The sequence below is a fragment of the Zonotrichia leucophrys genome, chromosome 11, assembly GCF_028769735.1.
Source record: "Zonotrichia leucophrys gambelii isolate GWCS_2022_RI chromosome 11, RI_Zleu_2.0, whole genome shotgun sequence".
NCBI classification, from domain to species: domain Eukaryota; kingdom Metazoa; phylum Chordata; class Aves; order Passeriformes; family Passerellidae; genus Zonotrichia; species Zonotrichia leucophrys.
In genome coordinates this window covers 7930055-7957958 of record NC_088181.1, presented here as the reverse complement: position 1 = coordinate 7957958, position 27904 = coordinate 7930055, and the positions used below count along the sequence as shown (strand labels likewise).

Sequence of the window (27904 nt, the reverse complement as noted above, 5' to 3'; positions counted from 1 at the left end):
TTTATTTCTGAGGGGACGCGCGAGGGGAGGGGCCTCGCTTGGCCACGCCCTCGGGGCCGGTCGGGGCGGGTGACGCACGCGCAGGGGCGGCTGTCGCGCGGCGGCCGCGGCCGTAAAGCGCGGAAGGTCAGGCCGGCCTCCCCCTGGCCCAGGTGAGCCGGCGCGGCCCCGCCGAGCCCGGCCCCGCTCCGCGACCCCGGCGCGCCCGGCACCGGCACCGCTCCGCGCCCTCACTCCCCTCCCGGCCGCCCCGCAGCGCGGGGGCGGGGGCGCCGGCGGGGGCAAGCAGGCCGAAGCGGGGGCCCCCAGGCCCGGGGCTCCCTGACACCCCGCGCCCTGACACCCCGGTCCCTCAGGCTGCCGGCACGGAGCGGAGTCTGCGGGCGGGGGAACCTTCGGTGCTGCTGCTGCTGGGGGAGCTGCCGCAGCAAGGCCCTGGGGTAAAGCTTGTGGTAAAGCTGTTCCCGGAGGGGCCTCTCCAGTGCCCTGTGCCAGTTACTCTGACCACAGACTTCGTTTCCTTCTTCAGGTAAAGGCCTGGCAGCGTTAATAATCAAGCTTATTTGTGCCCTAATGACTTCTGGCTTTCGGAAACATTCCAGAGCATGATCTGTGCCTGATGGCCGTTTCAGCTCTCCTTGTCACTGGTGTGAGAGCTTTTCCACCTTTCGTTTGGTTTTTTGCTCATTGTCAAGTTGCACTGTGTCAAAACCAAAGGGGTAATGCTCTGTTCCTATTTCATGGTCTAAGTTTGAATCTTAACGGCAAGGTTGTTGTTTCAGGAGTAAGTGCCCTCCTGTTTGTTTGCTCATCAGCTTTCTCATGTCCACTTATACCCGGCACACCACGTGATGTGTCCTGCTGCCAGCCCTGTGTGTCATAAGTGGTAATGTGAGTCTCATCTTTTCCTTCCTAGAAGGAGTGGTGCTGAGGTAACATCTGAGCACGTCTAGGTGGTGCTTTAGGAGAAGGGACAGAGAGCAGCCGGGATGTTTCTCCGATTGCTGTCCGATATCCAGTGGCGGGCGGCTCACCCCAAATGGAGGAGGATGACCGGCTCCCAGCGCAGCGCCTCCACCTCAGCAGAGCCTCACCCGCTTTCCCTGCCAGCACAGGCACAGGTTGTCATCTGTGGTGGTGGAATCATGGGCACCTCTGTGGCCTATCACCTTTCCAAGATGGGCTTTAAGGATATAGTCTTACTTGAGCAGGGCAGGTAAGGATTTCTGGTTAAAAACCCAACAAAGCAAAATTTCTATGCAGGACAATATCTGCTGTAATGTGTTATTTCTATCTCTTCACCTTTCCCCTGGGGGAAATAAGGTTATGCAGAACATTAATAACAATGCTTACTGCCCCTTCCCAAGCACAAGGCTGCTCTGCAAGGTGAATAGTATCCCTTGTGTGATTGTGGTGGGGTGGCCATGGCTCATGGCAAACTCCCATGCAGCTATGCCATTTCCCTCTGCATGACAGAGAGAAATTAAAGCAAGAGAACTTGTGGATCAGGTTAAAGATGTGGAGATTGTACTGCCATGGGCAAAACAGACTTATCCTAGGGAGAATTAATCTAAAATAATGACTTTATTTAATGACAGTTACAGTAGATTCAGGTAGTGAGAAACAAAAAGCAAGCATTAAAACACCACCTTTTTTTTTCCCTCTACTTCACTCCTGCACTCCAGGGTCTTCTACCTCCTCACAGTGCCCTGAGCAGCATGGGGGTGACACAATGGGGTGTGATCAGTACTGTGCTCCAGTGAGCATCCTGCATGTGCTGCAGTTCCCATCAGGAGAACTCTGCTCTGGTGTGGGTTTTCCATGCATCACAGTTCCTTTGGGAGATATCTAGCTGCTCTGCTGATATCACAGGTGACCATGTAAAACAATGCAGCTGACAAAGATGATGGACCATTTTAAAAGAACTAAAAATCCACGTTACTCCTCAGCCCCTGTTGACCTCTCAGAGCAGGATGCTGTGTGTGTCTAAAGCATTACACAGCCAGCAAAGCTCCAGAGATTGCAAGAGGTTATAAGCAGGCATCACTAAAACATCACCCTGTAAGCTGGTTAAATGCTCAGATTATCCACTTTGTTGGAGGATTTAGTGGCTCTCTGTACAATAGCCAAGGCTGTTACAGTTTGGCTGAGCAGAAGTGCCCTCAGCGAGTTTGGTCAGCTCTCTGTAGCAGAGCACAGAGTTCCTGTTGAAAGCTGTGCATCCCAGCATTTCCCCTGTTGTTTTAGATGTCCATTTCTGAGGGTCATTTGTGGTGATTTAATTAAGCAGTTTGAGGATCCTGGGCATGAGATGCCACTGAGACTTTAGGGTTTGAAGAGGTAGCAACTTCTAATGCCCTAAGTAAGTGCTGGACTGTATATTTATCATCTGCTTCAGAGCTTCCCACCTGATACTGCCTTCAGGAATAATTAGCTGTGGTTCCTGGAGTCTGTGTGGCTGGGAAGCAGTAGGTTCTTTCTAGCTGCAAAGAAAAGGAATTGGGTATTCTCATCTGAGACCTTATGGGTGGAGTGATTCTGAGCAAAGTGGGGTGCTGGGCTGTGTTTGCAAGGGAATGTCTTTTTTGCTACCTTGGAGCAGGATTTGAACAGCCCATTAAAGATCTGCAGTGAATTAAGATGCTGTGTAGGCTCAGTCTGTGCATGCTCAAGGAGAAGGAGGAATATTGCAGTAGCAGAAATATCTTATGAGGAGCACAGCATGGCCAGACTGTGCTTCAGCTCTTTGGCTTGTTGTTGAGTAGGGGTGTAGCAAATATTCCTTACCCAACTGAATCTTAGGTTGAGTTACTGAGAGAATATAGATGTGCTAGGCTGAAAGCAGTTGTGTCAAATGGAGAAATGCAGGATGGCTTCAGCAGCAGCAAAGGTAACCTGGAATTGTTGTGGAAGCAGGCTGCAAGGGAGATGCTTAAATCTAATTGCCTTGTCTTCCCCTGTCCATGCTGCATGGAGTTGTGTAGGTTTCTGTCTCTAGAGCAGCTCTTCACCAAATTGCTCAATGGTTAAGGGACAAGAAACATGTGTCTGTCTATGGCAGTTGTTATGGAGTGAGAGGGACTTGCTCATACTGTAATCTTCAAAGATGCAGGACTCAAAACCAAGTTAATTTTTATTTGACGGAAATCCTACTTTGGAGAAGGAAAGAATCAGGCAGCTCAACTGAAGTGTAAGATTTTATTTTTGTTTTACAGAAAGTGCTTTTTTTGAAAAATGTCAGTTTTTAGGACTTGTTCAAGAGAAATTGTCTTGGAATGCAATGTGTTTTCAAAAGTGAGTGAAAGGAATATCATTCTGGAGGTTGTGTCAGCCCTGCATCATCCAGCTTAGTGTAGTTCTGATGTGTTTGGGGGAGAAGTTGCTGTGTGGTTTGTGCTGCCAGTGGAGCTGCTGGAGCAGCCTGGTGTGGAGTGTGTACGTGGCAGCTGTGTGATCATGGCCCTTCTCTGCACCTTCTCCTGCAGGTTGGCTGCTGGCACCACTCGGTTCTGTGCTGGCATTGTGAGCACAGCCAGGCCCATGTCCATAGAGCTGAAGATGGCACACTATTCAAACAAGCTCTACCAGCAGCTGGAACAGGAGACAGGAGTGCAAACAGGTACTGAAAGTGCCAGAATGGAGTAATCTTTGGGAAACTGAAGTACTGACACTGAAATATGTGTGAATAAGCAGTAAAACCACACTGTCTGTGGTTTTACAGCATCTTAAGGCTTGAAAGTCCTGTTCAAAGACAATATATATGGGCCTAATCAGATGCAAAGTGATGTCACCAGTGTAATCAGAATGGAGAGAAGAATATCAGATGGGCAAACTGAAGGCAGACTACCTGCAAATTGTGACAGTTTGCACGTTGTCTGCAACTTGGGCAGACAAGGAATTTTCACAAGGACATGGAAAATATATTGCAGTGACTGCAGCAAGTTGGCTTGTTCTGTGCACTGATTCACTTCTCAAAAAGAAAATGTGGTTAACAGGAGCACTGAAGCATAGGCAAAGCTGTGTCTCTTAGTGCAGTCTAGCCCCAAAAATAACAAAAAAAGATTATGTTTAGATTCTCCCTCTCCCTCCAAAATGTCTGGGCATGTACCTGATAGGAAGAACTTGATCACTAGAAGTTTTCTTCTGATAAGAACTTGTCATGTATGTCAGACAAATGAATACCTCAATAGAGGTTCATAACTATGCCTGCAATTAAGATGAATACTAATTTAGTGCAGGTGTTGGAGTGATATTATATCTGCTTTTAGCTGATGAAGTTTTATTCTTCTGAGTAGTCATTAGATCACTTTCAACTTCTCTCTCTTTTAATAGCTACCATGTGTGAAATTCAGGGTTTTTTTAATAAACAGTATAAAAGTATATGGAGTATATGAAGTAGAAAAGAACACAATTAAAAATTAAATTGCTTTTTTAAAAAAGTTTTCTCATGCACTTTTTAGTTACTAGCTCATAAGTGTTTAAAGTTGTTTGAGGATATGAGATTTCCAGGCTCCTGAGTAGTGGAAGCAACAAGTCTGCAATTATATTAAAGCAGTGAGTCTGAGATGGAAAGGAATTGAAGATCCTGTCCAAATCTGACTTGACTTTGGTCATTGTCATAGGGTACATGAAGACAGGCTCTATTTCCCTGGCTCAGACTCAGGACCGACTGATCTCTCTGAAGCGCATTGCTTCATCGCTGAAGTACGTATGAGCAGGACATCCAACTCAGCTTCTGTGTGCACCAGCTCTCCTGCAGGGCAAATGACATCGTGTTTCTTGTGTTCTGTGGCAGTGTAATGGGAATACCATGTGAAATTATCAGCCCAAAGAAAGTGTCACAGCTCCACCCACTGATCAACATCCATGACCTTGTGGGGGCCATGTATGTGCCAGAAGATGCACTCGTGTCGTCTGCCAACGTGAGTCTGGCTCTGGCAACTGCTGCCTCACGGAATGGTAGGAGCTTTTTTTATCTATAGAGTGCTCTCCTGCATGTTTGCATTTCTCTCTCTGTTTGCATCTCTTTTGATATTCTAACTGAGCCCTGAAGACCAAAATTCTGTATTTCTGTGAAGTTCAGATTCTTTAAACCTGTTTATTTCTGAAAAAGCAGGCTGATTTTATGTGCTGAATGTTTACAGGTTTCCTGGGATAGCTCAAGCACCTCTTTGATGTCCACAGTGGTTACATATTTACACCTGTTTGTTGTCCTTAGTGGTTACATATTTCTCTGAAAAAGCATGCGCTCTTTCCTTCCTAGAATTGACTCATAATTACACATCAAAACAGTTAATTACCTACAAATGAAAAAGAGTGGCTGAGCCTTGTAGAGTATTTAATTGAGCACATGTGCTTTGGAAATAGGTTTGGAAGTGTATTAATAAATGCTGTTTGACCAGTGTGTGGTTTAAAAGTCGGGGGAAAGGTTAAATAAGGTAACAGGAAATAAAGATCATTAAGGATGAAAGTCCATCAGATCAGAAGAAGCTGCTTAGGAAGATACCTCTCAGTTTCTTTTAGCCCAGGTTGATTGCATACTGCTTATAGATTTTTTTTCCCCACAAAATTACTTATTTCCCATAAGAGAACCAGTCATGCCATCTGAAACTACAAATTTATTGCATAAAGGAATTGTAATAGAAAGAAGTTTATAGCTGGGACTTTTTTTTTTTTTTTATGTTGTTGATACTGGGTATCTATTTATCACCCAGATTGTCACACGGGAAGATAAACTGTAGCTCTTCACAGTCTCAGCCTGTACAAATTGTACATCTGATGTTTTACAAATAATAGGGTTTTGCTTAAGAATTACTGGGTCAAGAATAGAAATTTTGTCTCCAAGAGAAAATAAGCATTTTGGTTGAGTGTAAGGCTTTAAAGCTAGCAGTCTGACACATTAGAAAGAAGGCTGATGGCATGCTGACTGTGATCCCCTCCAGGTGTCCAGATCCACGAGCGGACGAGTGTCAGTCATGTCACAATCCAGAAGGGCCGAGTGACCGGAGTGGAGACTGACAGAGGAAGGATTCAGTGCGAGTTCTTCGTCAACTGTGCTGGCCAGGTTGAATTATTTAAATCTTTTCTTTCTTGTTTCTGTTGCTTAAGAATACGTGCACTTCCCTCTGGTTCTTTTTTTTTGTTTTCCTTTTGGGATTTTTAATGGTTTGTGCTTTGGCTTGGTTTGCTGGAGTAGATCAAATCATGTTACTCATCAGCTTATCCCAGCAGGATAAGGAGGAAAAGCAGTGCTTACTATTTGCAGTGCACCAGAGGCTGGGTGTTAACCTGCTGAGCAGTACCTGCAGCTTGTTGGTACCGCTCTGTCCATGGTCTCTCTGCTGGGAGGTTCACCCTTCTGACAGGAAGAATTTTGCTTTGGCTGTTAGGGAGACAGACCCTTCTTTCTCACTTCCCTCATGAAAAATTTGTTTGTTTTTACTCCTTAGTGTGATGTCTTCTCTGCTAGAAAATGCACCTGATAATTGCAGTTTCTCAGCTAGGAGCTGTCCCCCTTGTTAATAAAGGATCTTAGTTCAGGCACCTAAATGCTGACTATTCTGCTTCTAGGTGCTGAACCTAGTACTGACTTGGTCTACAGATCTTATATTGCTTTTGTTTTGTAAACTGGTACTTCTTAGTTTTGAATTGGGGCCCCACTTTTCTAGTCTTTATCCAAAACAGTTCAAATTCTAAGAAAAGAGAAAAAAATTGTCTGTTTAATGTCCCAGGGTCTGAACCAAATCTTGGTCTTTTATGAAAGCAAAATCAGAGAGGTGCTTATGTCCTGCTCTTTTCCTGAAGCTGTTTTGTTTTTTTCCTTTTCCATCCTGACCTGCACTTTTTTGGTTTCAGTGGGCCTATGAGTTGGGCCACTCTGGGGAGGAGCCAGTGCATATCCCAGTCCATGCCTGCGAACACTTCTACCTCCTGACACATCCTTTGCAGGAGCCTCTGTCGAACAGCTTACCAAGTAAGGATTCTTCAGCTCCTCTCACTTTTCTTGGTGAATTTATATACCTGCCTTTCCAAGGTGACCTGTGTTTTGTGACAAAAAGGCCAACCTCGGGCTATCGGTCCTCAGCTCATTTGGGATTGTGAAGTCCTTCTCTCTGAATTGCTTTGAATATCCTTTTTCAGTGGTAGAAAGAATATCTTTCTTTACTCTTGGGGAAGCTTTTCCTGCAGAAAATGACTTAGAGAGTTCATCAGCTTAGCAGGAGAATGACCTTGACTCTAGCTCGAGTAGTAATTGTGCCTGAGTCTTGGATTGTTGCATTTCTGGGCTGGAGAGTGTGCTAGCCTTGGCACTATGTTTTCCTTGCAGGCTGCTGGCCCCAAATGGCCCATCTATTCCTTTCCTCCAACTGAAGCTAAGGCTTTACAATGGCATTTACATGTCTATGAGCTGTAGGGGCAACCAAACACTTGAGGTAATTGCTCCTCCCCCACGTTCTAGCTTTTTGATCTTTTAAAAAAAAGCCTTTTGTGTTTGAAAACTGTGGTTGAGAAGTAGAAAGCTTTACTTATTTACTCTCAGTTGTTGGCAAGATTTTTGGCTTCTAGTGAGTAATGTAGACACTGTCCAGGGAATTGAGATCTCTGGATGGAGTCCAAGTGCTTCACTTTTATTTGATGAATTAAAACCTCTGTGTGTAGATATATATATAGATATATGTATGTATATATTCACATATATGTATTCTCAGCTTTTCTGAACATGGCAAAAATTGCTGTGGAGCATGTCAGGTGGAGTAACATAAATACTTCAAGTTGGCACACTACCAGTGGAAGGAGCAATCCAGTCCTGACTGGTGTTTGTCCTCACCCCAGTGCTGCCCACCTTCTTTGTGCTGGTGGCCTGCAGTAAGCTGGATCTGTTACAGTTTAGCTGTTCTTAGAATAGGAGGGGAAAGAGGGGCAGGACAGGACATGTCTTGGTGGAAGGTCTGGTCTTGGGTGCAATTTCAGGGGAACTAAGGCAGTATAATAGCTTCTCAGTGCCACAAGGATTCTGAATCCCTCCTGTGTCCTCTCACTCCTGGGAGCACTGTCCTGCTGGGGCTCCTCAGGTTTAATTCAGTTTACTGTGCTGTCCAGAAGTTAACATCGTGCATGGCTGTGGTGGGAGCTAGTGGTTTATCTAAACTGGCTCACAGGGGTGTCACATGAGACCCAGAATGGTGTGACAGCATGGGGCTGGGGAGCTGAGACTGTCCCTTCTCGTGCTGGGAGACTGCTGGCTTGGCCTGGGGTGTCACTAGCCCTCCATCATTGGTGTTTGTGGGACAACAGCCTGAGACAGATCCCCTTCTCTCAATTCCCTTCTCACCTCTTCCCTTCCCTCTGCAGCTGTTGTGGACCCCGACGGCAGGATCTACATACGCAACTGGCAGGGTGGCATCCTCTCAGGAGGCTTTGAGAAAAACCCCAAACCTCTCTTCACGGAGGGACGGAACCAGCTGGAGATCCAGAACCTTCAGGAAGACTGGGATCATTTTGGTATGTTAGGGAAGAGAGGTTCCCACAGCAGTGAAACATGTGCTTCAACAGAAGGCAGAGTTCGTGGCAGTGCCAGCTGTCATTGATCTGTGGGAAAGATGAATGTGCTCTCAAGTTCACTCATCTCTTCATTTGTCAGTAATTTGCTGAAAAACCCTTTACCAAGGGCTGCAGTATCTGAAGGGAGCCTACAGGAGAGCTGGAGAGGGACTTTTGACAGGGAGGGCTAGAGCAAGGGGGAATGGCTTCCAAATGACAGAGGGCAGAATTAGGTATTATTAAGAAATTTTTCCCTGTGAGAGTGATGAGGCACTGGCACAAGTTGCTCAGTGTTTAAGGTCAGGTTGGATGGGACTTGGAGCACCCTGGTCTAGTGGAAGGTGTCCCCACCATGGCAGGGTTGGAATGAGATGAGCTTTAAAGTCTCTTCCAACCTAAACCATTCCAGGATTCTGTGATTCTTTGATACATGTGTAATGTTTAAAAACACCTTCTAATCTTCAGCATGTATTAGCTTCCTCTAGAGCAGCAAGGTACTACATCAGCTTCCCAGCACTGCTCTGCCATTTCAGTTGTTGACTGTCAGTGCCACATGCTGCTCCTCTTGTGACACAGTGGATCAACACTGTTGACCTGCCACATAGCTGTGGTATTTTATTTCTGCAGCTCTCCATCAGGGACTGACAAGTGCATTTCTATCAGTGGCAGTTGCTTTGTGGACAGAAGTTGGTATTGTGGCTTCCCAGACTTTGTCCCACCATTGACAGTGGTTTATTATATTCCAACTCTTCTGTCTTTCTCATTTTATTTGATTCTGAGTTTATATTCTGCATGTATTTTTACATGGAGGGCTCTTTCTCTAGGAAAGAGCATAGCATGATCTGTGAGTCCCTTTCTTCCCCAACCACTCCTGCCTCTTTGATACCTGGGAAGTTGCTATGTGCCCTCTCATCTTCAAATTTGCCTTGTACTCAGGAATCCAGCTTTCCCTTCTATCAGAGCTCTCTGCATCCCTTGTGAATACACATGCCTCTGTGACCCTAGGCATGGATGGAATTTCACTGATTTCTTTCTGCAGTCATAATATGTTCTTCCAGCTGTGCTTCAAGTTAAATTGAATAATTTTACTTTGATTTCTGAGAGACACATACTGATACTGTACAAGTTTAAACTCCAGGGGGTGAAGCCAGGATGGGGTGCTGTTTTGTGCTGGCATATGCTAAAGGTTTTTAGATCCCTAGATGCCTAAAGACTTGCTTGAAGATATTAGCTTCAGTAATGAGTTGCTCAAGCTCTGCACCCACTTCATTTTTGGTTTTCATTTGGATAAAATGAAAAGGCACTGCTTGCTGGCACCCCCAGATTGCCCAAGCTTCTGAAGCAGCTGCATGCTATGTTCCAGCTTTGCCCTTTTATCCGTTCAAATGTGCTGAACAGTTGAGCAGAGTCAGAGCTAACTCAGGCAGTATTTGATCCTTTTCTAGGGCCACAGTTCCTGGGATTTGAGCTCTTGTATTACTGCTTTGATCTTTGTCGTTGGAACACCTTTTGATTTTAAAATAGTCCGTGTGGTTGCTTAAATTGGGCTAGATAGGAGAACAAATCTAGCACTGATCTCTCTTTTTATCAATAGAAAAATAGCCTGTAACACCAGGCTCTCATTCTGGAATTCTAATGCTTGAGAGAGGGAAGAGAGAGAATGGGTCAGTTCTGTTTGTAGCTTCTTAGGTGATGTGAAATCTGAATATTTTACTGCTTGTGCATAAAGCTCAGGAGTGTTCTTAGGGCTGAATCTTGAGGGCTTTTATCTGGAGTACTAAGCAGAGGTAATTTTTGGGCAACAAAAGCCAAGTAGATACCTTACCCATTTATTAATGCTCTCAAATGTCAGACTGTGAAGAGTTGCTGAAAGACTTTTCCAGCGTGCCTGGGCAGTGAAGCAGTGAGGAAATTCAACGAGGATAAATGTGAAGTGACACAAATGCATGGGTGTGTGGGGATGGTCTTGTTTTCACCATGTGACATGATGGGCTTTGAACACACCTTGAGGGGTTGTATTAGTTCTGTTAGTTCTGTGAAGACATCAGTGCAGCAGCAGTTAAAGCAAAAGACAAGTTAGGCATTACTGGGAAAGGAGCAGAAAACTGTTCATTATGCAACACTAAATCCTTGTTTTGCCAGATGCTAGTTCCTGTTCTAGGCTCCCTGTTTCCAGAGAGTATCATAGGGCTGGAGAAGGTCTGGTGGAAGAGCAGCAAGAGACTTATCAAAGCTTGGAATAGTTTCCAGGAATGGAGTGACTGAGTGGGCTGGGGAAAGGAGATGACAGAAGGGAAATAAAGAGAGGTCTATAGAATCTGGAGTGGGATAGACAGGCTGGAAGGGGGATTCCTGACCACTGTCTCTTCTAATGGTAGGAGGCATAAAAAGAAATTGAGTGTGAGTTTTGAAACAAAAGGCAGTGATTCCTGATACAACAGACTTTAACACATGGGACTCCTTGTCTGTGTCTGTTAGATTTTTTCATGAGGCTGGAAGAGACTGGTCTAGTACTTAAAAGAGAGACCAATTTACGGGTTTCTAAATACAGAAAAATATACCAAATTTTTAGGAAATCCTCTGAGCTGATGATAGGTGGAGGTTTGCAGAGTGCATGTGACAAGGGTCCTATACATTTCCCTGGTTGTACTCCTCACTGTGTATCTATTTGATGTCTGTTCCTATTTCCCCAACAAAACCGAGCAGTGCTCTTGCACTGTTGAAAATAATACTGGGCTCTTGCTCTGGATCAATATGGCTGCTTTTATTGTATGCTGTGTGATCTATTTTGAGTAGTGTAATTCCAGCAAATAAGCCATTTCTCCTGTGACTATCAAAACATGGAAGCAGTTTCCACCTGAAGCAGCTGAAATGTGTTGAGACTATTTTTCTCTTTGTCTTGGGTCCTAGGGCCACTTCTGAGTGCCCTCCTGCGCAGGATGCCGGGTTTGGAGGCTCTGCAGATCATGCAGTTGGTGAATTGCCCAGAGTCCTTCACCCCAGACATGAGATGCATCATGGGAGAGTCGCCCACTGCTCGAGGCTACTTCGTTCTGGCTGGCATGAACTCAGCTGGCATCTCCTATGGTGGGGGAGCAGGCAAGTAAGTGGTCTATCTCTGTTGTGTGTGTAAGTAAGGCTTTAGCCAAGAGACTGCACAGATGATCCTCCTGTGTAGAATGTTCTGGTTGGTATTTGTCATCTCCTCTGACAAAGGCTCCTCTTTCATTTCTGACCTGAGTGAAGGAGAGGAGCAGTTGCTGTTTTCTGATCATGTTCTCCAGTGTGTCTTTAAAACCTGTGTTGGATTCTCCTCCTGTCCTGCACATCTCTCCTCTGGCATCACATCTCACTTAGCAGCTGGGGATCAAGTAAGCTTCATTAAAGCTATGTCAGAGGAGGTTTAGGTTGGATATTAGGAAAGGTTCTTCACCCAGAAGGTGATTGGATACTGAAACAGGCAAGTGGTCACAGCATCAAGCCTGCCAGAGTTGAAGCAGCATTTGGACAATGGTCTCAGGCACCTGGTGTGATTGTTGGGGTTATCCTGTCCAGGGCCAGGAGTTGGACTCAGTGATACGTGTGCATCCATTCCGACTCAGGTTATTCTGTGATTCTATGATTCTATAACTGGTATGGTTTTTTTTTAAACTACCACTAAGAGATGGTAAAGCTAAAAGCTTAGCAAAGCATATATTCCCTCATCTCCTATGCTTCATGATCCCCTTTATCATTAGATTGAAGTCTTTAGATCAATCAAATTGATACAGCAGTTAATTCCTCTGAAAGCAGTGTGAATCTGTTGCTGATGAAACACCATGTATGTGATGCCAGTGCTGACAGTAGTTTCAGACTGTCCCCTACAGTAAGCTAGGGGTGTAATAATTTCTCAGGAAAATCCAGTTCCTGTGTTAATGCAGATTCTTAGACAGGCATTTAAATGTGATCTCAGCAGCAAAGTTGCTGAACGATCATTTCTCCCTCTGACTGCCATTTAATTTTGGTGACTGAGCATTCCTTCTGCCACACAGCCTTCTTAAAAAACTGCTTGTTTTTCATGCTGGTGTTAGTATCTACATTTGTCTTCACTAGTTTGTCTATTGTCTAATAGTTTAACTCACCAGAGAAACAACTCATAATTATTATTTTGTTGTCACATGAAATACAGAGAATCTTTTCAGTGAGGTTCCCTTAAGAATCAAAGTAATTTCTGGAGGTAAAAGCACTGTTTGTTCATTTGTTGCTACAGCCCCAAAATAAACAGTTTAGCTTGCTAATGTAACATTTCATGATCCGTTCCAAACCCCTTTGTTTTGTTGTCTGCTGGCTGTGAACAGAACCTTCTGCTCTGCTAAATTCTGAGTTGCCTGTGTCCATTAGCTCTGGAGAATGCCTTCCTCCTTCACTGCTGGAAGTGTAGCTTAACATAACTTGGCTGGCCCCTCGTGCTAAATGAATGCTGTCAGTGGTAGTTTGTGGCTGAGCCTACACCAGGCAATGAGAAATAAGAAAGCAGAAACACTAAACTCCATCTGAAATGAATTTGCACCTCTTTTTGTATCAGAACCCAAGCACTTGACACAGTGTCAGCCAGGTTACCTGTCAAGGCTCTGGCTTAATTTAGCACATACCCTGAACTTCTTGCTGCCCTGTATGCTTCATCCTAATGGGCAATTAGTAATTTGGAGATCTGGTGGATGCATTTTACAAAGCAGAATCTCCAGATTCTGCTAGTATTTAGAATACCATGTTACATGTCTTCTCTCTCGCTATTGTAAGAACTTCTCAAGTCCAAACTGCTTTCCTTCTGACTTCAAGACATTGGCTGATATCTCAGTCTGTCTTTATTTCTTCCATCAGGTACCTGGCAGAGTGGATAGTAAATGGGTATCCGTCGGAAAATGTCTGGCCCTTGGATCTGAAACGGTTTGGAACCCTTCAGAGCAGTCGCACTTTCCTCCGCCACCGTGTGATGGAAGTCATGCGTAAGTGAGGTCTCTGTGTTTAGCTCTGGCCAGGCTGTCCAAGTTTTTGCCCTTTGCTACACTGTCTCTCCTCTGCTATCACTCTGAGAAACATTTTCCTTCTTCCTGACCTCCTTCCTGGCAATGCAGCCTCTTCCCAGGAGAGAGGAAATGATGAGGGGTTTTTTTGTACCAACATTCTTATTAACTTTTCTAAAAAAATGCTGTTGGTACCTTGCTCTCTGCTATTTCTGTGCTTTGCCTCTGATATAGGGAAATTTGTATGTGTCTCTGTAGGACTTCAGCCTAAAAAAGCAATGCCAAGGTCTTAACTGGGAATGTTACACTGTCTCAAAGATTGTTATTCTTTGCACATCATTACTGTGTGGCAATACCTTCACTTCCAACTTATGGCTGGGTGACCCAGTTATCTTGTATAATTCAGAAGTCTTCGTAGACATAGTGCTTTCTCCTGTCAAAGTTTGTGATAAATACCTTGCAGAATAGATTAGAGATGCCATTTTTCGTGTCTAAAGCCATGCTTTGTTTCCTCCTGTTGTTTGAATATCTGTCATATTGTCTGAATATTGTGGATGACTTCTTTTCAAGTTCGAAATAGAAGCATGAAATGCTCCACAAGTTGCATAACAGGAACAATTACTTGAATACCAAGTCTAAACTAAAAACATATGCTCGGGTGAAAGCAGAGAAGCTGAGTAAACCTCCTAGCCCTGCTATATCTGGGGAATAAAAACCTTATGCTGCTTTGACCTTCTTCCCAGAAAAAAAATCACTTTATACTCGTGGCATTATTGTGCAGTCGCTTTCCAATACAAACCTCAGTTCTGATAGCCACAGTATCCCTCTAGTTTTTACAGAGTGAACAATGTATTCCCTTTTTGAAGTGTTACATTCCCATGCTAATCTAGTCTTCCCAATACCTTCTCTTTCAGGAGTACCAATTTGAGATATTGTCAATAAATTCATTAAATTGTTAGCTATGAGACAGAAATTATGGAAGTGTTCAGTAAGAGTTAGTTGGCTTATCTTCAGTTTTAAGCAGTTTCTGACCTAGGTAGAATCTTAAGAATGCTTGAATACTACTTTATAAATATTAATTTATTACTCTCCACTGATAACTGAGGAGAATGCTTAATGTTTTAGGGTAACTTGTTTTCTAAATAAAAATATTCTTTAATAGCTGAACAGACAGAGAAGCCATTTGGAAAAGCTTCAATGATTACAAAAGGCTGAATTGCCATTATTTAAGAAGGCAAATGAGATGGTCCTTGTAACTATGCGCTCTCTACCCCAGCATTAGCATTGTCAAAATATCTGATATAGTGCACTGCCAGGGAAGAATCCTGCATAATTAATGCTAGTCAGCATGACTTCATGAAAAATAGAGTTTTTGTTATTCTTACAGAACTGTCATGAGACCATAAGTATCTATAAATATAAGTGTTTTGTGCAAATATTGTTACTCTGATTTTGAAGAGCTATAAAAGGATCAAAACGGATTTGTGGATTTTCAAAACCAGGAAAAGGAAGGCTGGAGCTGTTTTGAGGGAGTTTATTAATGGTTCAGATATTAATAAGTACTGATAATCTAGAAGAGAAGTTTAGATAAAGATAATCACTTTGCCTAATAAAGGATCTTTATGACCATTGCAGCCCTCATGTATGATCTGAAGGTTCCCCGCTGGGACTTCCAGACTGGCCGGCAGCTGCGCACGTCGCCGCTGTACGACCGCCTGGACGCGCAGGGAGCCCGCTGGATGGAGAAGCACGGATTTGAGAGAGTCAAGTATTTTGTCCCGCCTGGGAGTGGTGAGATCATATTTTCCTCTAGTGCTTCCCAGTTGGTCTCTGTAAGGTCTTAATTCATCTAGTTTAATAATTTTTCCTTTGATTTTTCTTTGTGTTAGATCTGCTGGATTTGGATCACAGCAAAACCTTTTACAAACCAGACTGGTTTGATATTGTGGGTGCTGAAGTCAAGTGCTGTAAGGAAGCAGTTTGTGTTATTGACATGTCATCTTTTACCAAGTTTGAAATAAGTGTAAGTACCTAGGAAGGGACCACCTGGTAGAGGTGACCTTTAGTTTATTATTGTCTGCTTTTGCAAAAAACTCTGTGTCCTATTGAGGATAGATAGAGGAAGTCACACTGTATGGCTAAATTCAGGTGGTACCACAGTATTTAGCACAGGTTGGGTTTTGTCTGTCAAGGGCCCAGTTTATAGAAATATCATCTTAGTCTATACATAGAATTTGACCTCCAGCACTGTGGCACTGTTGTGTCCTGTTATGCTCGAGATGTCAGTGTCACAATCATCACAAATTGAAATAATTTAGGCCAGGATGTTGATGCGATCTTAAGCTGCCCCAGTGGATTTGTTTTGCTCAGGCAGCTTGTCTGACTTTCTCTTCCTTTTGATTCATGTAGTCCACCGGAGACCAGGCCCTGGAGTATCTGCAGTATCTCTTCTCAAATGACCTGGATGTGCCAGTTGGGCATGTTGTGCATACAGGAATGCTTAATGAGAAAGGAGGGTATGAGAATGACTGCAGCATAGCCCGGCTCAGCAAGCGCAGGTGGGTGTGCAGACAGCATCTTTAGCCATCCCCCTTCTGGTGTCTGAGCCTTTAAGGGCTTCTTCATGGAGACCATAAAGTTTCATCACCACCCTGAACTAAAAAGTCTCACTTCTCCACTAGTATTCCTAATTCAGTAACTCAAGTGAAAGGGAGCTTCTGAACTTAAAAACATTGGGGAAAATAAGCCTTTTTCCAGGATTACAGATGAAAATAGATTTCCTCAAAATATTAGGCCTTTAGAAGTTTAATTTCTTAATTGAGATGCAAATTGTTTTTAGCAGTCACTGGAGTTTAAGTTAGGTAACCATTTAAAGTGCATACTAACTCCTGACCAAAGTCTTTACTAGAATTGTGCATTGAAAATGCTTTTTGATTATTTCAATTTTCATTGCAGTATATGTACTCTAATTCTCAGTTCTGCAGTCTTTTATCATTCTTTTGTGCTCGCTCATGCAAGCTGACATGATCACGGGATTTTACCCTTAGACTCACCAGTTTGGGCTCTCTTTGGCATCCAATGAAAGCTTTCTTGCTTTTAAGAACTTCATAGCCATGTCCCAGCTGAGTGTTGGATTTATTTTTCTGGATGGTTTTCTATGTGTGTTTCCACTGTATTGGTGTGAAAGCATTTTGTTGCTTCTTTTTAAATTAGAAACAGCTTTTCTTTCTCTTCCACTTCTGTCTGCATTCATGTATTGCTTGAAAGTATTGTCCTCTCTGTGAAACCAGTCGCTTCTGTCCTTGCCTAGTGATTTCTACAGATGTTGATGTACTTTAACTCACAGTTTGTATCAGACACACACACAAGCAGCTCATTTTCCCATATCAAGTGGAGTTCTGTTTTTGGAAACTGTTAATAATAACCACCATTGTGTGTGAAAAGACTTCTGCTAAAACAAGAAATTGCTGTGTGAACCATCTCTACTCTGACTGTCAGAGTGAAGAGAATCACTGGTGGTGAAAAGCTGCAAGTCCCTTTTTCAAATCAGTTGTGACCTTTGAGATAGTCTGTCAACTTCCTGCAGAATTCCCTGTGTTCCACATGTAGTCACTTCTTGTCGCCAGACCACTGGTAATGCTTAAGTGGGGGATTTCTTTTCATGACAGATGTAATGGCATTGATCCAGAGACTTGAGCTGTGGTTTTCACAAACCAGCTTGTTTTGATCTTCTGTTAGCTTGGAAACTGCTGAATGGCTCGAGTAGTTGATGAATGAAGAATGAGCTGATTCACTTTGTGGTTGTTCTTTCATTGTTTCTTGGGTTTGATTTGTCTGTTCCAGCTTCTTCATGATTTCCCCTACTGACCAACAAGTTCATTGCTGGGCCTGGCTGAAGAACCACCTGCCTGATGACAGCAACCTGGTCCTAGAGGATGTGACCTGGAAGTACACGGGTAAGAAATCACTAAAAGCAGACCTCCTCAGACAGCTCAAAATCACAAATGGGGTCTCCTGCTGTTTAAAGTGCCTGGAGTTGTGATTTAGTCTCCTTTCTGAACATTTAGATGAAAACAGCAGTTCAGAGACACTTTTCTGGCAAACCATGAGCTAGAAGACAGTATTCTTTTACTGTGGGCTGTCAGGAGAGAGTTTAATGACTTTCTCCTCTGTTCTTAAATGTAAACACACCTGTTGGTTCAATAAGGCTTCAGAATTGGAGCAGCATGTTAGACACTAGGCAAGACTTCTCCAGTCTCATCCTAATGCTGTTTTGTTCCCCTCTTTAGCTCTCAATCTGATTGGCCCCCGTGCTGTGGATGTCTTGTCAGAGTTGTCCTATGCCCCAATGACTGCAGAACACTTCCCCTCTCTTTTTTGCAAGGTGAGTGAATTCTTTTGTTCTCACTCTGCTAGGTTTTTCAAAGCATGGATGGAAGGACAGGAAAAATGTTTTGGATAATTGGAGGAGAATTAAGATATACAGGAAGGTTTGCTGCAGTTACTGAGCTAGGTTGGTAAAGAGCTCTCTAGGCTCACTTGTCTTTGGATTGTGTTTTCTAAATGTATAGATGAATATGTATTTGTTTTCAGTATTCCTCTCACTGTAGACTTGTCACCATTTGATATCTTGGCATGTTTCATATAATCAATTATGAAGCTGTCAGAGGGGCAGCTGGGATTGGGGACTCTGACATCATTGTCTCCTATCAGCCTGTTTAAAGGCTGAGCAGATAGTTGCTATTCAACCTCTGTCTTGTATCTGGAATACAACCTGTGTCCTGACCTAGTTCCAGGGCTTGTTGCCAAGTGTCAAGAAATGACTAACAAGTTTGGATAATGTGACATCACTATTTGAATTGGAAATTTAAATTTGTTGCAAGTATGTGCAGGTGGCAGAGGGGAGAGAGGTCTGGGCAGTGTGCATGTGTTATGCATTGTGCTCCTTCTGGATCTGTGTGCTGTGTTCCAGTTTGGATGATTTCACCCCCTCTGATTCTGCAGGAGATGAGCGTGGGCTATGCTAATGGCATCCGTGTCATGAGTATCACTCACACAGGAGAACCTGGCTTCGTGCTTTATATCCCCATAGAGGTAAGAGTGCACTGCAGCCTGAGCTAATTAAAGCAATTGCTTGCATGCATAAATCGGAAACATTTTCCAAGTTGACTCCGGGTGATGAGATGTCAGATTTGCACCACAGGAAAGCTGCCTGCAGGCACCAGGGGGAGTTTTTCTGCTTAATATTGCATTGCAGTGGAGCAGAGCTCTCGTGCTTCGGTGGCAGGGGACAGTGGCATTCCTGGTGGTGCCAGATGCTGCTGCTCTCTCCTGGTGCCAGTGTGTGTTTCACCCTTCCCTTGCAGTATGCCCTGCACGTGTACAACGAGGTGATGAACATGGGGCAGAAGTACGGCATCCGGAACGCCGGGTACTACGCGCTCCGCAGCCTGCGCATTGAGAAGTTCTTTGCCTTCTGGGGCCAGGATCTGGATGCTTTTACTACTCCTATGGAGTGTGGACGCGAGTTCCAGGTCAAGCTGGATAAGGTACACCACCTTCTGCACAGGGTTTGGTGGGAGAGCAGAACTGGACTGAAAGGCTGCCAGCCAAGCAGATGGATGTGTCTTTATGGAGCTGTGTGCAGTAGCTGTAACATATATTCTTGTACTTCAGCAGGCTGCTAGAAATACAAAACTGCTCTGTTTTCCTCCTACCTAGGCAGCATTCCCAGTGACCTCTGCCTGATGCTGCTTATGTGTGCAGGGCCCAATGTGGCAGAGGTGCTCTGTACCTTACAGATGCTCAAATTCTTGCTTCTCTAAACTGTTTTCCTAATCTGATGAAGCAAAAGCCAGCCTGTGCACCTGGTGTCATTTAATGATGTTAAATATGAGACTAGGCACCAATAACAGGTGTTCTCTATTTTTAATAAAAGAGGGGAGTTTGTAGAACAGTGTAGAGCTATATCATGCTTTTGTGGTAGCAGGTGCTGTTGCTATCACCGTCTTGTTTTCTTTCTTCCATCTTTGCATGAGCCAAAACAAATGCTTGTATTGATGCAAGAAAAGAATATAATGACTAAGGACATAAATTTCATATTAGTGACAGTTTTCCAATGATTTATAAAGAAGGGTAGTTTTCTGGAACAAGAAAAATGGCAAAAACTGGAATGGAGACATGGTTTTCACTAGAGTGAAAATTAGAATTATTTTTTTTCTAAAGACCAGCTACACAAATATTTCTGTGTGCTTTAACATCTGGAGCAACAAACATGACAGAAAAGCTATCTGAGCTGGGCTTCTTGTGTATGGAGGCAGCCCATTTTGATAGGGCATGAATTGCCCTTGTCGGCAGCCTGTTGTGCTGCAGCTGAGCAGCTGCCACACTTTGTGTCCCTCACATCAGCTGATGCTCCCTTTTCCCCACAGGGAATGGAGTTTCTTGGCCAGGAAGTGCTGCTGGAACAGAAGCAGAACGGGGTGTACAAGCGCTTTACCATGTTCGTTCTCGAGGACCATGACACGGATATGGACCTCTGGCCCTGGTGGGGGGAGCCCATTTTCCGCAACGGCCGCTACGTGGGCAAGACCACCAGCAGTGCCTACAGCTACACCCTGGAGCGCCACGTGTGCCTCGGCTTCGTGCACCACTTCGACGAGCAGACGGGAGAGGAGCTGGTGGTGACCACTGACTTCATCAACCAGGGCGAGTTCGAGATCGACATTGCCGGGCAGCGCTTCCAGGCCAAGGCCAAGCTCTACCCCTTCAGCTCCCTCTTCGCGCAGCGGCGCCGCAAGGATGACGTGGAACTGAGTGGCTACCAGAGGGAGTAGTGCTGTGTAGACTAGACCTGCTCCTTGTCCCAAGCTGGAGTCTTCTCCCACCATCTTCCAGCCCTTTCTCCTCACTTCATATATTTCTTTCTTTTCCTTTCTTGTCTTGCAACTTTTAAACTTTTTCCAGTGTGTTACATTTTGTATATTTTAAAACTTTCATTTTCAAGCTTTCCCAACCCTGTCTGTCTCCCTCCTTCAACCCTTGCCAGGCTCCCCCGTGCCCCAGTGGATGAAGCACAGTGCTGAACGTGCAGGGATGCCTGTGTAGGAGTGAACCCCACCAAAGGCCCTGGCCTTCTAGTGATGGGAAGGGTTGGGGTGAATCTCTGAAGACTGCACCCTTCCTCTCTCCTCTCCAGCATAAGGCATGGGACAGCAGGTCTTTGCTGCCTGTGGTTCAGGTGATGGCTGACCTCACCCTGCTCTCCACATCCCATGTGTTAGAGGGGTTGGTGTGTCGATGCACGCGGCAATAGAACGATCAGCTACCTCACTGGCATGAGACAAAGCATTGTGTGAGCACAGCCTAGAGCCTAGAGACAGGTTTTGGTGTTGCCCAGCCTGTCACTGCCCTCCTTTGTCCACCACTTTGGTTTTTCCCTAGCAGGGAGTAGATTTAACATCAGAGTATTGAGATGACAGTAGTGTTGGTAAGTGCATTGTTGGTGGGATTGAATTTTTTTGTGTGGGGTCACTGAAAGTAAATGGCCTTCTATAAATATAGTCAAAGATCAAAATGTGCATTTCACTTCTATAAAGGAATGTTGTTTTTTCTTTTTTATTAGCAAGAATACAGATTTCTAACAAGGATAGATGTTAGTGTTTAATGTTAAATAGCAGTGTTGAAATGCTGCTTCTGTTTAAGCTGCACAATATACAGTCTCTTTGGGGATTGTCTTTCACTTTGTTTATGTGACTTGGTCAAACTCATCTGGCAAGGTTCACGGAGAACTTGTGTTGGTTTGGGGAACTTGAGCAGCAGGAGGGGATATTTTCTTGCAGTTTTAGCTGCCTGTGGTTATTTTGAAATTGTAGGAAAAGACACAGCATTTGTCTCACCTGTGGTGTGAGAAACACTGGGTTTTCCCTTGATGGTGAAAAAAGGTCTCAGCAGCTCCTGCTGGACTCAAGAATTTGTCTTCTGTTTTCCTCCTCAAATCTGTTGTATTTCTTTGTCTCTCAGTAGTACCTCAGCTGAAGGGGTTGAATAAGGGAGTAAAGGGAGCATGGTAGTGGGATTATAAAGTGCTTTTCTTCAGCACTGCTCTTTGCATCTGGCTTCTCATACAGATATTCCAGATGGTGCAGCTGGAAATTCACCCCTTCTTCAGGTGTCAAAATGTGCCCGTTCAATCACTGATGGTAAATGGTAAAGAAATGGGGCAATGCTGAATTGCCTTGTGCACATTTGCATCATCTTCTTCATATTTTGAGCACAATCAAAAGCCAAGACGCTTTTCATTTACTTGAAAAAGATCTGCTAATTGTTTTCCCTGCCTCAGATACCACATACTTCTCATGGTCTTTCTGCTTCAGCATCTGTTTTGGACTTCAAACACAGCCTTGCACTGTTGTCTGCCCCGTTAGCTATGTGAACACTTTCTCTATGGTCTAAAACCACTTTGGGACACTTTATTTTCCAGTTAAATGGTGAGCATCAGTAGTGTAAATATGAGCCCAAAAGTTCCCCTGATTCTTGTTTTAAGTTTGCTTTCTGCTGCTTTAGTTGCTTTAAGTTGTGCCTTCAGTTGGGTCTGTGGCTGCCAGTTCAGGAAACTGTAAGGGAATTTAGGATTTGAGCATATGGTATAGTAGGTTGAATGTAGATATCACTTCTCTGAGCATGCCTTCCTTTGTCTGGGGTGAGTTCCACTGAAATGTGTGGCTTCTTCCAGGATTTCAAACCTAGTTCTGAATTGAGATGCAGAGTTCTCCAGTTTCTGAAAAGGAGTAACCACACTGGGGCAGCTTTTTGAGATCTGGCAGCTCAGAGTACTCTCTGCAGCTGCTGTAGGCGAGATTCCGCCTGCTTGTCATTTCTGCCAAATTCCCCTATTATTCCTCTCTGAACTGAAATTTGCCTGGTATGTTAGAATTAATCACTTAAATGAAAGGTTCATAAAGCATCTAATAGCAGTTTAAACTCTATAATTACTTGCATATCTTTTCTACTTAGAGAGATACCATGATCCCACTGTTCCCATGCTGGACGTGTGTACCAGGGAGGACCTTGGTCCTTCTCTGTTGGTTTTATGGGACACTGCTTTGCCTTCCTTATCCATGGAAATAGGCATTCAAACAAAGAAAGAGTTTTGTGTGTGATATTTAGGATGTGGAGTAGCCCTTCTGCTTAGGGTTTATTGACCATCTGTTATAGCTGAGTAAGGCATGATACTCCTTCAGGAGAAGGCCAAGTATAGGGCCAAGGTGTGCTGAAGTTTGTATTGAAACTGCTGAAGAGGGATTTTAGCTTGAGCTGTTCAGTTCTCTGCAGAGTTAGAATTAGTTAAGACCAAACTGGAAAGCTAGGAGCATGCTGTCCTTTACCAACCACTCATTCCAGCTGCATTATATTCTTCCTGTGATTATTTTTTCCTTTTCCCTAATTTAATGGTGCCTGCTAGTTCCTCAGGCAACTTTTCATACACGGATGTCTCTTCTCCAGCAGTTCTGACAGTAAAATTGTGCTTTATGAGCTACTTTTGTCATTATGTCTGCTAAGGTTTATTTTATGTCTGGAAGGTTTATTTTATGTCTAGATCTATTGACTTTTCCATACCAAAAATAGAGAGTGGAAATAGTTTTCCACCATGATGGTAGATATAGCAACACTTTGTGTAACACTGTGTTTGCTGTTTGAGACTTGGGTGGTTTGGTAATTGTCAGTCTTACAGCTCATTAACGCCTACTCCAACCTTCCCTGCTATGAATTCTCTTCTTGTTTTATATCAGAACCTGAGAGGTCTTTAACTGCTGCTCAGGCTTAGTCGATTTAATTTCTGGTGTGGCTATTTTTAAACTTACAATGTAAAGAATAGTTTGCCTTTACCAACTTGAACACCCATCAGGAGGACAATTGGATCACGTTTTAAAATAGTGATACCGAGTTGGAGGAACATCCTTCTAGTGTAGTGTTTTCATCTTGAGGTATTAAGCAGTGATGTAAGACTCTAATCCCTTTATCTGATGATTAAAGTAGAGTGCCTAAAAAAAGAACAACTAAATCTGTTGAAGAGTTACTACCTTTAATACAGCTTCAAATTAGAAAATTAAAAATCAGGTATTTGAAGCTGCTGTATCATAGTCTTTACATCTAAGATGGTAAATAACAGGGACTGCAAAACTCTACATCCTGATTCTCATCATTAAAACTGTCTTAAAATGCTTTTTGCTATAAAAGGTGGTTTGTTCTCATTCTGCACAGTAAGACTATGAACCTTGGATTGGGAAACACAAAAATAGCATCTCTCTCTGTGGCAGTAGAAGGGGAAATGGCCTCATTCTGTGCTGGAGCAGCATCTGCAGGTCTGCTCTCTGCACCTCGTGTATCAGTGACAGGGTTGTTACCAGTTCTCTGAGTCTTGCTGTCCAGAATGGGAGCAGCCCTGTAGATTCCTTTCATAGAGGCATCTTTGCAGGGAAGGTAGCCAGGGAATCCATCTAAATGTGCATCCAAGGGAGGGCTGGCTTGCCCAAGTGCCATCAGGGGAACTTAGGGAAGACATAGCAATTCCTTCCATTAAATGATTTTTACAGAGATATTATATTGTCTTAACCTTGATGTGTCCCTTCCTAAGTTATTCTGTTTTGTTAGACCTTGAGTGAATAATGCAGGGCTTGAGTTAAACTGGTACTAGAAAAGCAGGAGTATATGGTTCATATTTAACAATCTGAGGGTAAAATTAATAGTCTACTTCTAGAATTATGTTTTCTGTTTCAGGAGGATGTGCTACAGTCATTTTCACATCTGTCTTTGCCAGATTTAGTTTCTGTTTGTTTTCTCCAGTATCTATATTTGATAGGACTTGCTGAACAGTTTCTTATTTTGTAGCAAAGAAAGGAGGTTGTGTAAAACTTCCACTGCATCTCCACATCTTGGTGTAGGCTTGGATTCCTCCTTTCTCCTGTTGCATTTGAGTTGCCATTGATCATGTTACTTTTCCTGTAACACCTCCAAACTCTTCTGCTGTAGAATTTCTCATGCACAAGGTTCTTCTCTTCCTTCTACCTGATGTTTTGTCATCGGAGCCAGGTTGGCCCTAGATCTGTATCTCTGCATCAATTTAACTTATTCAACTTTTGGATGGTGCTGTTACCAACATCAGAACTCCAGGCAGGTTTGTAGCTGCTATAAATCCCCTCATATAAATCTCCCTTTCCTTGTGCCAGGATTTTCCCACTGTCCTTAACACTTCTTTAGTCTCCTCCTCAGGTGGCTGGGTGCATTAGTCCTTTTGCCGTCAGAGAGTGAGGCATGGCAAAATAAAAATTGGTGGAGGGATGATGGAGTGCCTGAGCTGAGGTGGAAGGAGAGGTGCAGTGAAGGTTTGATCCTTTGCTCATTATTCAGCTCCTTAAGCCCAGCCTTGGAGAGATGATCAGCTTCAATTCCCAGCTCGGGGAGCATCTTCCTCTGCAGCCTTGATGCTGGACAGGTGAGAGCCCTGGCTCCAGGCAGAGTCGGGACAGCATTAGCATTTATTTCCCAGCACACATTTGTCCTCCTCATTGGGATAAAGGAAGTGGTTCCACACAGGAGAAGTGGGGACTGTGTGCACTTGGTTGCCTGGAGCACTTTTGTCTCCCTTACGTTCTTGTAGCTGTAAAGGCACAGCACTGACATCACCAACCTCATCCTTCCAGCAAGTTTGAACAGAATGGTGATATGTTGGGAAGAGATCTGTAAAAATGAGGTAGTTCCCGTGTCAGGGGAATGGGGAGTTACTTGCAAGGACAGAAGTAATTTTTATTTAACACACAGCTTTTGGCTGCTGGTAATGGTGAGCAAAATGTTCACAACCTTCACGTTTGTCTTCCCAAACAAGTTTATTATAATACTGGGTCAGAATAATTTCTGCCTATTTTGGGATGTTTTCCTATTTTAAATGAACTTTTTCTTACTTGATTGTTTGAATTTCTGTTGGAAAAAAAAAAAGCAGTCATGGAACAAAACTCAAGAAAGGCAGGGGTTGGTGTCATCTGATGACTTCAAGCTGTCACTAAAAAGCATTTGAAAATTTTCTTTGCACTTTAAACTTTCCTTAAGTATTATGGTGTAGCAGTATGCTTTTAGCCCTTGGCATGAGTAGTCCTTACATTTGAGAGAGGAAAAAAGAATTAATATTTATAAATGCCTTAAAGCCTTAGGTGAGGTGTTTGGGCACTTGCTGTGCCTGCCATTTGATTTCCTTCCTGGAAAGCTGTGTGCTGTGCACCCAGAGATGGTAATTGTGAGCAAGCACTGGAGGATGGTGGAAGCTGCTATTGCAGTATGAGACTGGAATTTGTATGGAGCTGGGAGCCCTTGTGCCTGTCCAGCTGCTGGCCTTCCTGTTTGTCCCCCCCCCCCTCAAAATGGATTTATTCACTTTTTCCTTCTGGTGTAATGGGTTTCTTCTTTCTCTAAAGAAGCCTGGGCTGGTGTAGAGTACTCCATGGGTGTCCTGTTGCATTAAAGGAAACAAAATTCTCTGCCTGAAGCTTCCCTGCTGTACCAGCTGACATTTGCAGGCAGGAGTCAGGAGGAGCGGGAGGGGAGGGGATCTGCTACCGCCTGTCGTGTTTGCTGAGATGGCTCTGAGACTTCTCATCTCCCATTTGTCTCCAAGCTGGGCTGCATTACTGATGTCAGGCTGGCTTCTGGATTGCAGCACAAGGCAGAGCTGCTTTGCAGGTGTGGCACGCTGGGCTGATGCTCTGTTAGAGATTCCACCTGCTTGGAATAAGGAATCTCAACAAAGAGGAGCAGTGCTTTATAATGAAGAAAGTGTTCACATTAATATTTACTGATTTGTTAATACTGGTAACAGTTGATCTTCCCACACAGATCCTTGACACCTGCTACAAGCAGAGCAGATACTTGGGAGTTGTCAGCCATCCCAGCTAGGACCTGATCCATTTTGTGTGCTTTGGAGGAAAAACTGTGCTGCTGCCTTTCACCATGGCACCACTAAGGTTTTTCCATGCTAAAATTCCCTCCTTTTCCTGTAGTGGGATAGATCTCACTTCTTCCAGTATAACCAGAGGCAGTTTAGTATCTCTGAAGTCCTTGACAGGTTCTCCTGCATATCCTGGTCAGGCTTGCAGCAGGACACTCATCCAACCCCCCCTTCATGCTTTTGTCTCCTGAGACCAGATTTTAAAAGGGCTGGGAAGATTTCTGATGCATGCTGCTGCTGGAATTTTAAGAACAACTGAAGTTTGAGCCTGTGAAAACACTCTTCTAGTGCCTTATGTTCGTGAGTGCTGTGCAATGGATGTAGCTGAGGTGGGACAGACAAGGAGCAATGTCAGCAGCATGGTTGCCCATCCACTATGGCCATTTCTGCCCTCACAGGGCCGTGGCAAGCAGGTGCCAGCAGGTTGTCTCCAGCAGCACAGGGAGGCTCTTGAATCCCTTTGCAGCGTGGGGTCAGAGAAGGCTCATGCCAGGTTCTCTTCCTTCAAGTGGAACAGTGGTCTCACCTCTGCTGAGTTTGGATTTGGAGGGGTTCAGGAGGGACAGAGCTGCTCTGATTGCCAGACCCCGCGGCAGAGGACGTGGACAGTTGTTCCCAAGCGCACAAGTCAGGGTGAGTTTGCTGCTCTCCACTGAGGCCATGTTGTCATGTATGCTGTATTTATATCATGCTTGATTTCATTTCATATTTTGGTTGGCTTAAATGTTGCTAGGTTTGTATATTAATAAAGAGGCATTTTAACTACTTCTGAATTTTGCCGTTAGTTATACAAGACCATTGTGTGTCAGAATCCAAATGCCCCTGGTTGTGTGGGTGGGATCCTGCAGGGACACTAGGCTTGTTGAACGGTCCAGCCCTGGGAGCTGGAGTGAGTTCCAGGCCTGCTGCATCACCCTGGGGAAGTCCCTTCCCCGCCTCTGCCTGTATTCACATTCAAAATTATGCCCTTCAAGTCATTCCCTTTGCTGTGGCGGGGCTCAGGGACATGGGCTGCATGGACCAGAGCCTCTGTTTTAGGGTCCAGGGTGGTTGGGACATGGATGTGGGGTCTGGGTGAGCAGTGGCATCACCAACTGCTGGGCTCAGGCTGGAGGGGTTGTGCTGGGGCTCTGCTGCTGGGCACCCAGGCTGGCACGGGGCCAAGTCATTCTCCTGCCCCAGTGAGGGGATGGTAACCACAGCTGGGGGCTGGTGTCTGGCCCAGGAGAGGAGGGGAGAGCAGAGCATCTTCATGGCCCAGCAACCCTCTCATTCCCTTTCCCTCCTCTCCTGACCCCACCGATGCCCAGGTTTGGGTGCAGGCAAAGGCACAGTAGACAGAGCTATCAGAAGAAAACCACCA

General features: G+C 44.3%; 1 protein-coding gene across 2 annotated transcripts; it reads left to right on the top strand.

Moving 5' to 3' along the window:
• Window positions 1–119: 119 nt before the first annotated feature.
• On the top strand, window positions 120–27314 carry PDPR (pyruvate dehydrogenase phosphatase regulatory subunit). Of its 2 annotated transcripts, none has more exons than XM_064723559.1 (18): window positions 120–529; window positions 920–1216; window positions 3486–3619; window positions 4623–4704; window positions 4796–4959; window positions 5943–6064; window positions 6856–6973; window positions 8353–8502; window positions 11452–11644; window positions 13402–13526; window positions 15180–15335; window positions 15434–15567; window positions 15954–16102; window positions 17388–17500; window positions 17834–17928; window positions 18549–18638; window positions 18911–19093; window positions 19976–27314. In XM_064723559.1, the coding sequence occupies exons 2-18, from the start codon at window positions 990–992 to the stop codon at window positions 20378–20380; spliced, it is 2640 nt and encodes an 879-aa protein (XP_064579629.1). In that variant the 5' UTR covers window positions 120–529; window positions 920–989; the 3' UTR covers window positions 20381–27314. The 2 variants fall into 2 exon arrangements, with proteins under 2 accessions (XP_064579629.1, XP_064579628.1); XM_064723558.1 differs by having other exon boundaries at window positions 917–1216.
• The last annotated feature ends 590 nt before the right edge of the window (window positions 27315–27904 follow it).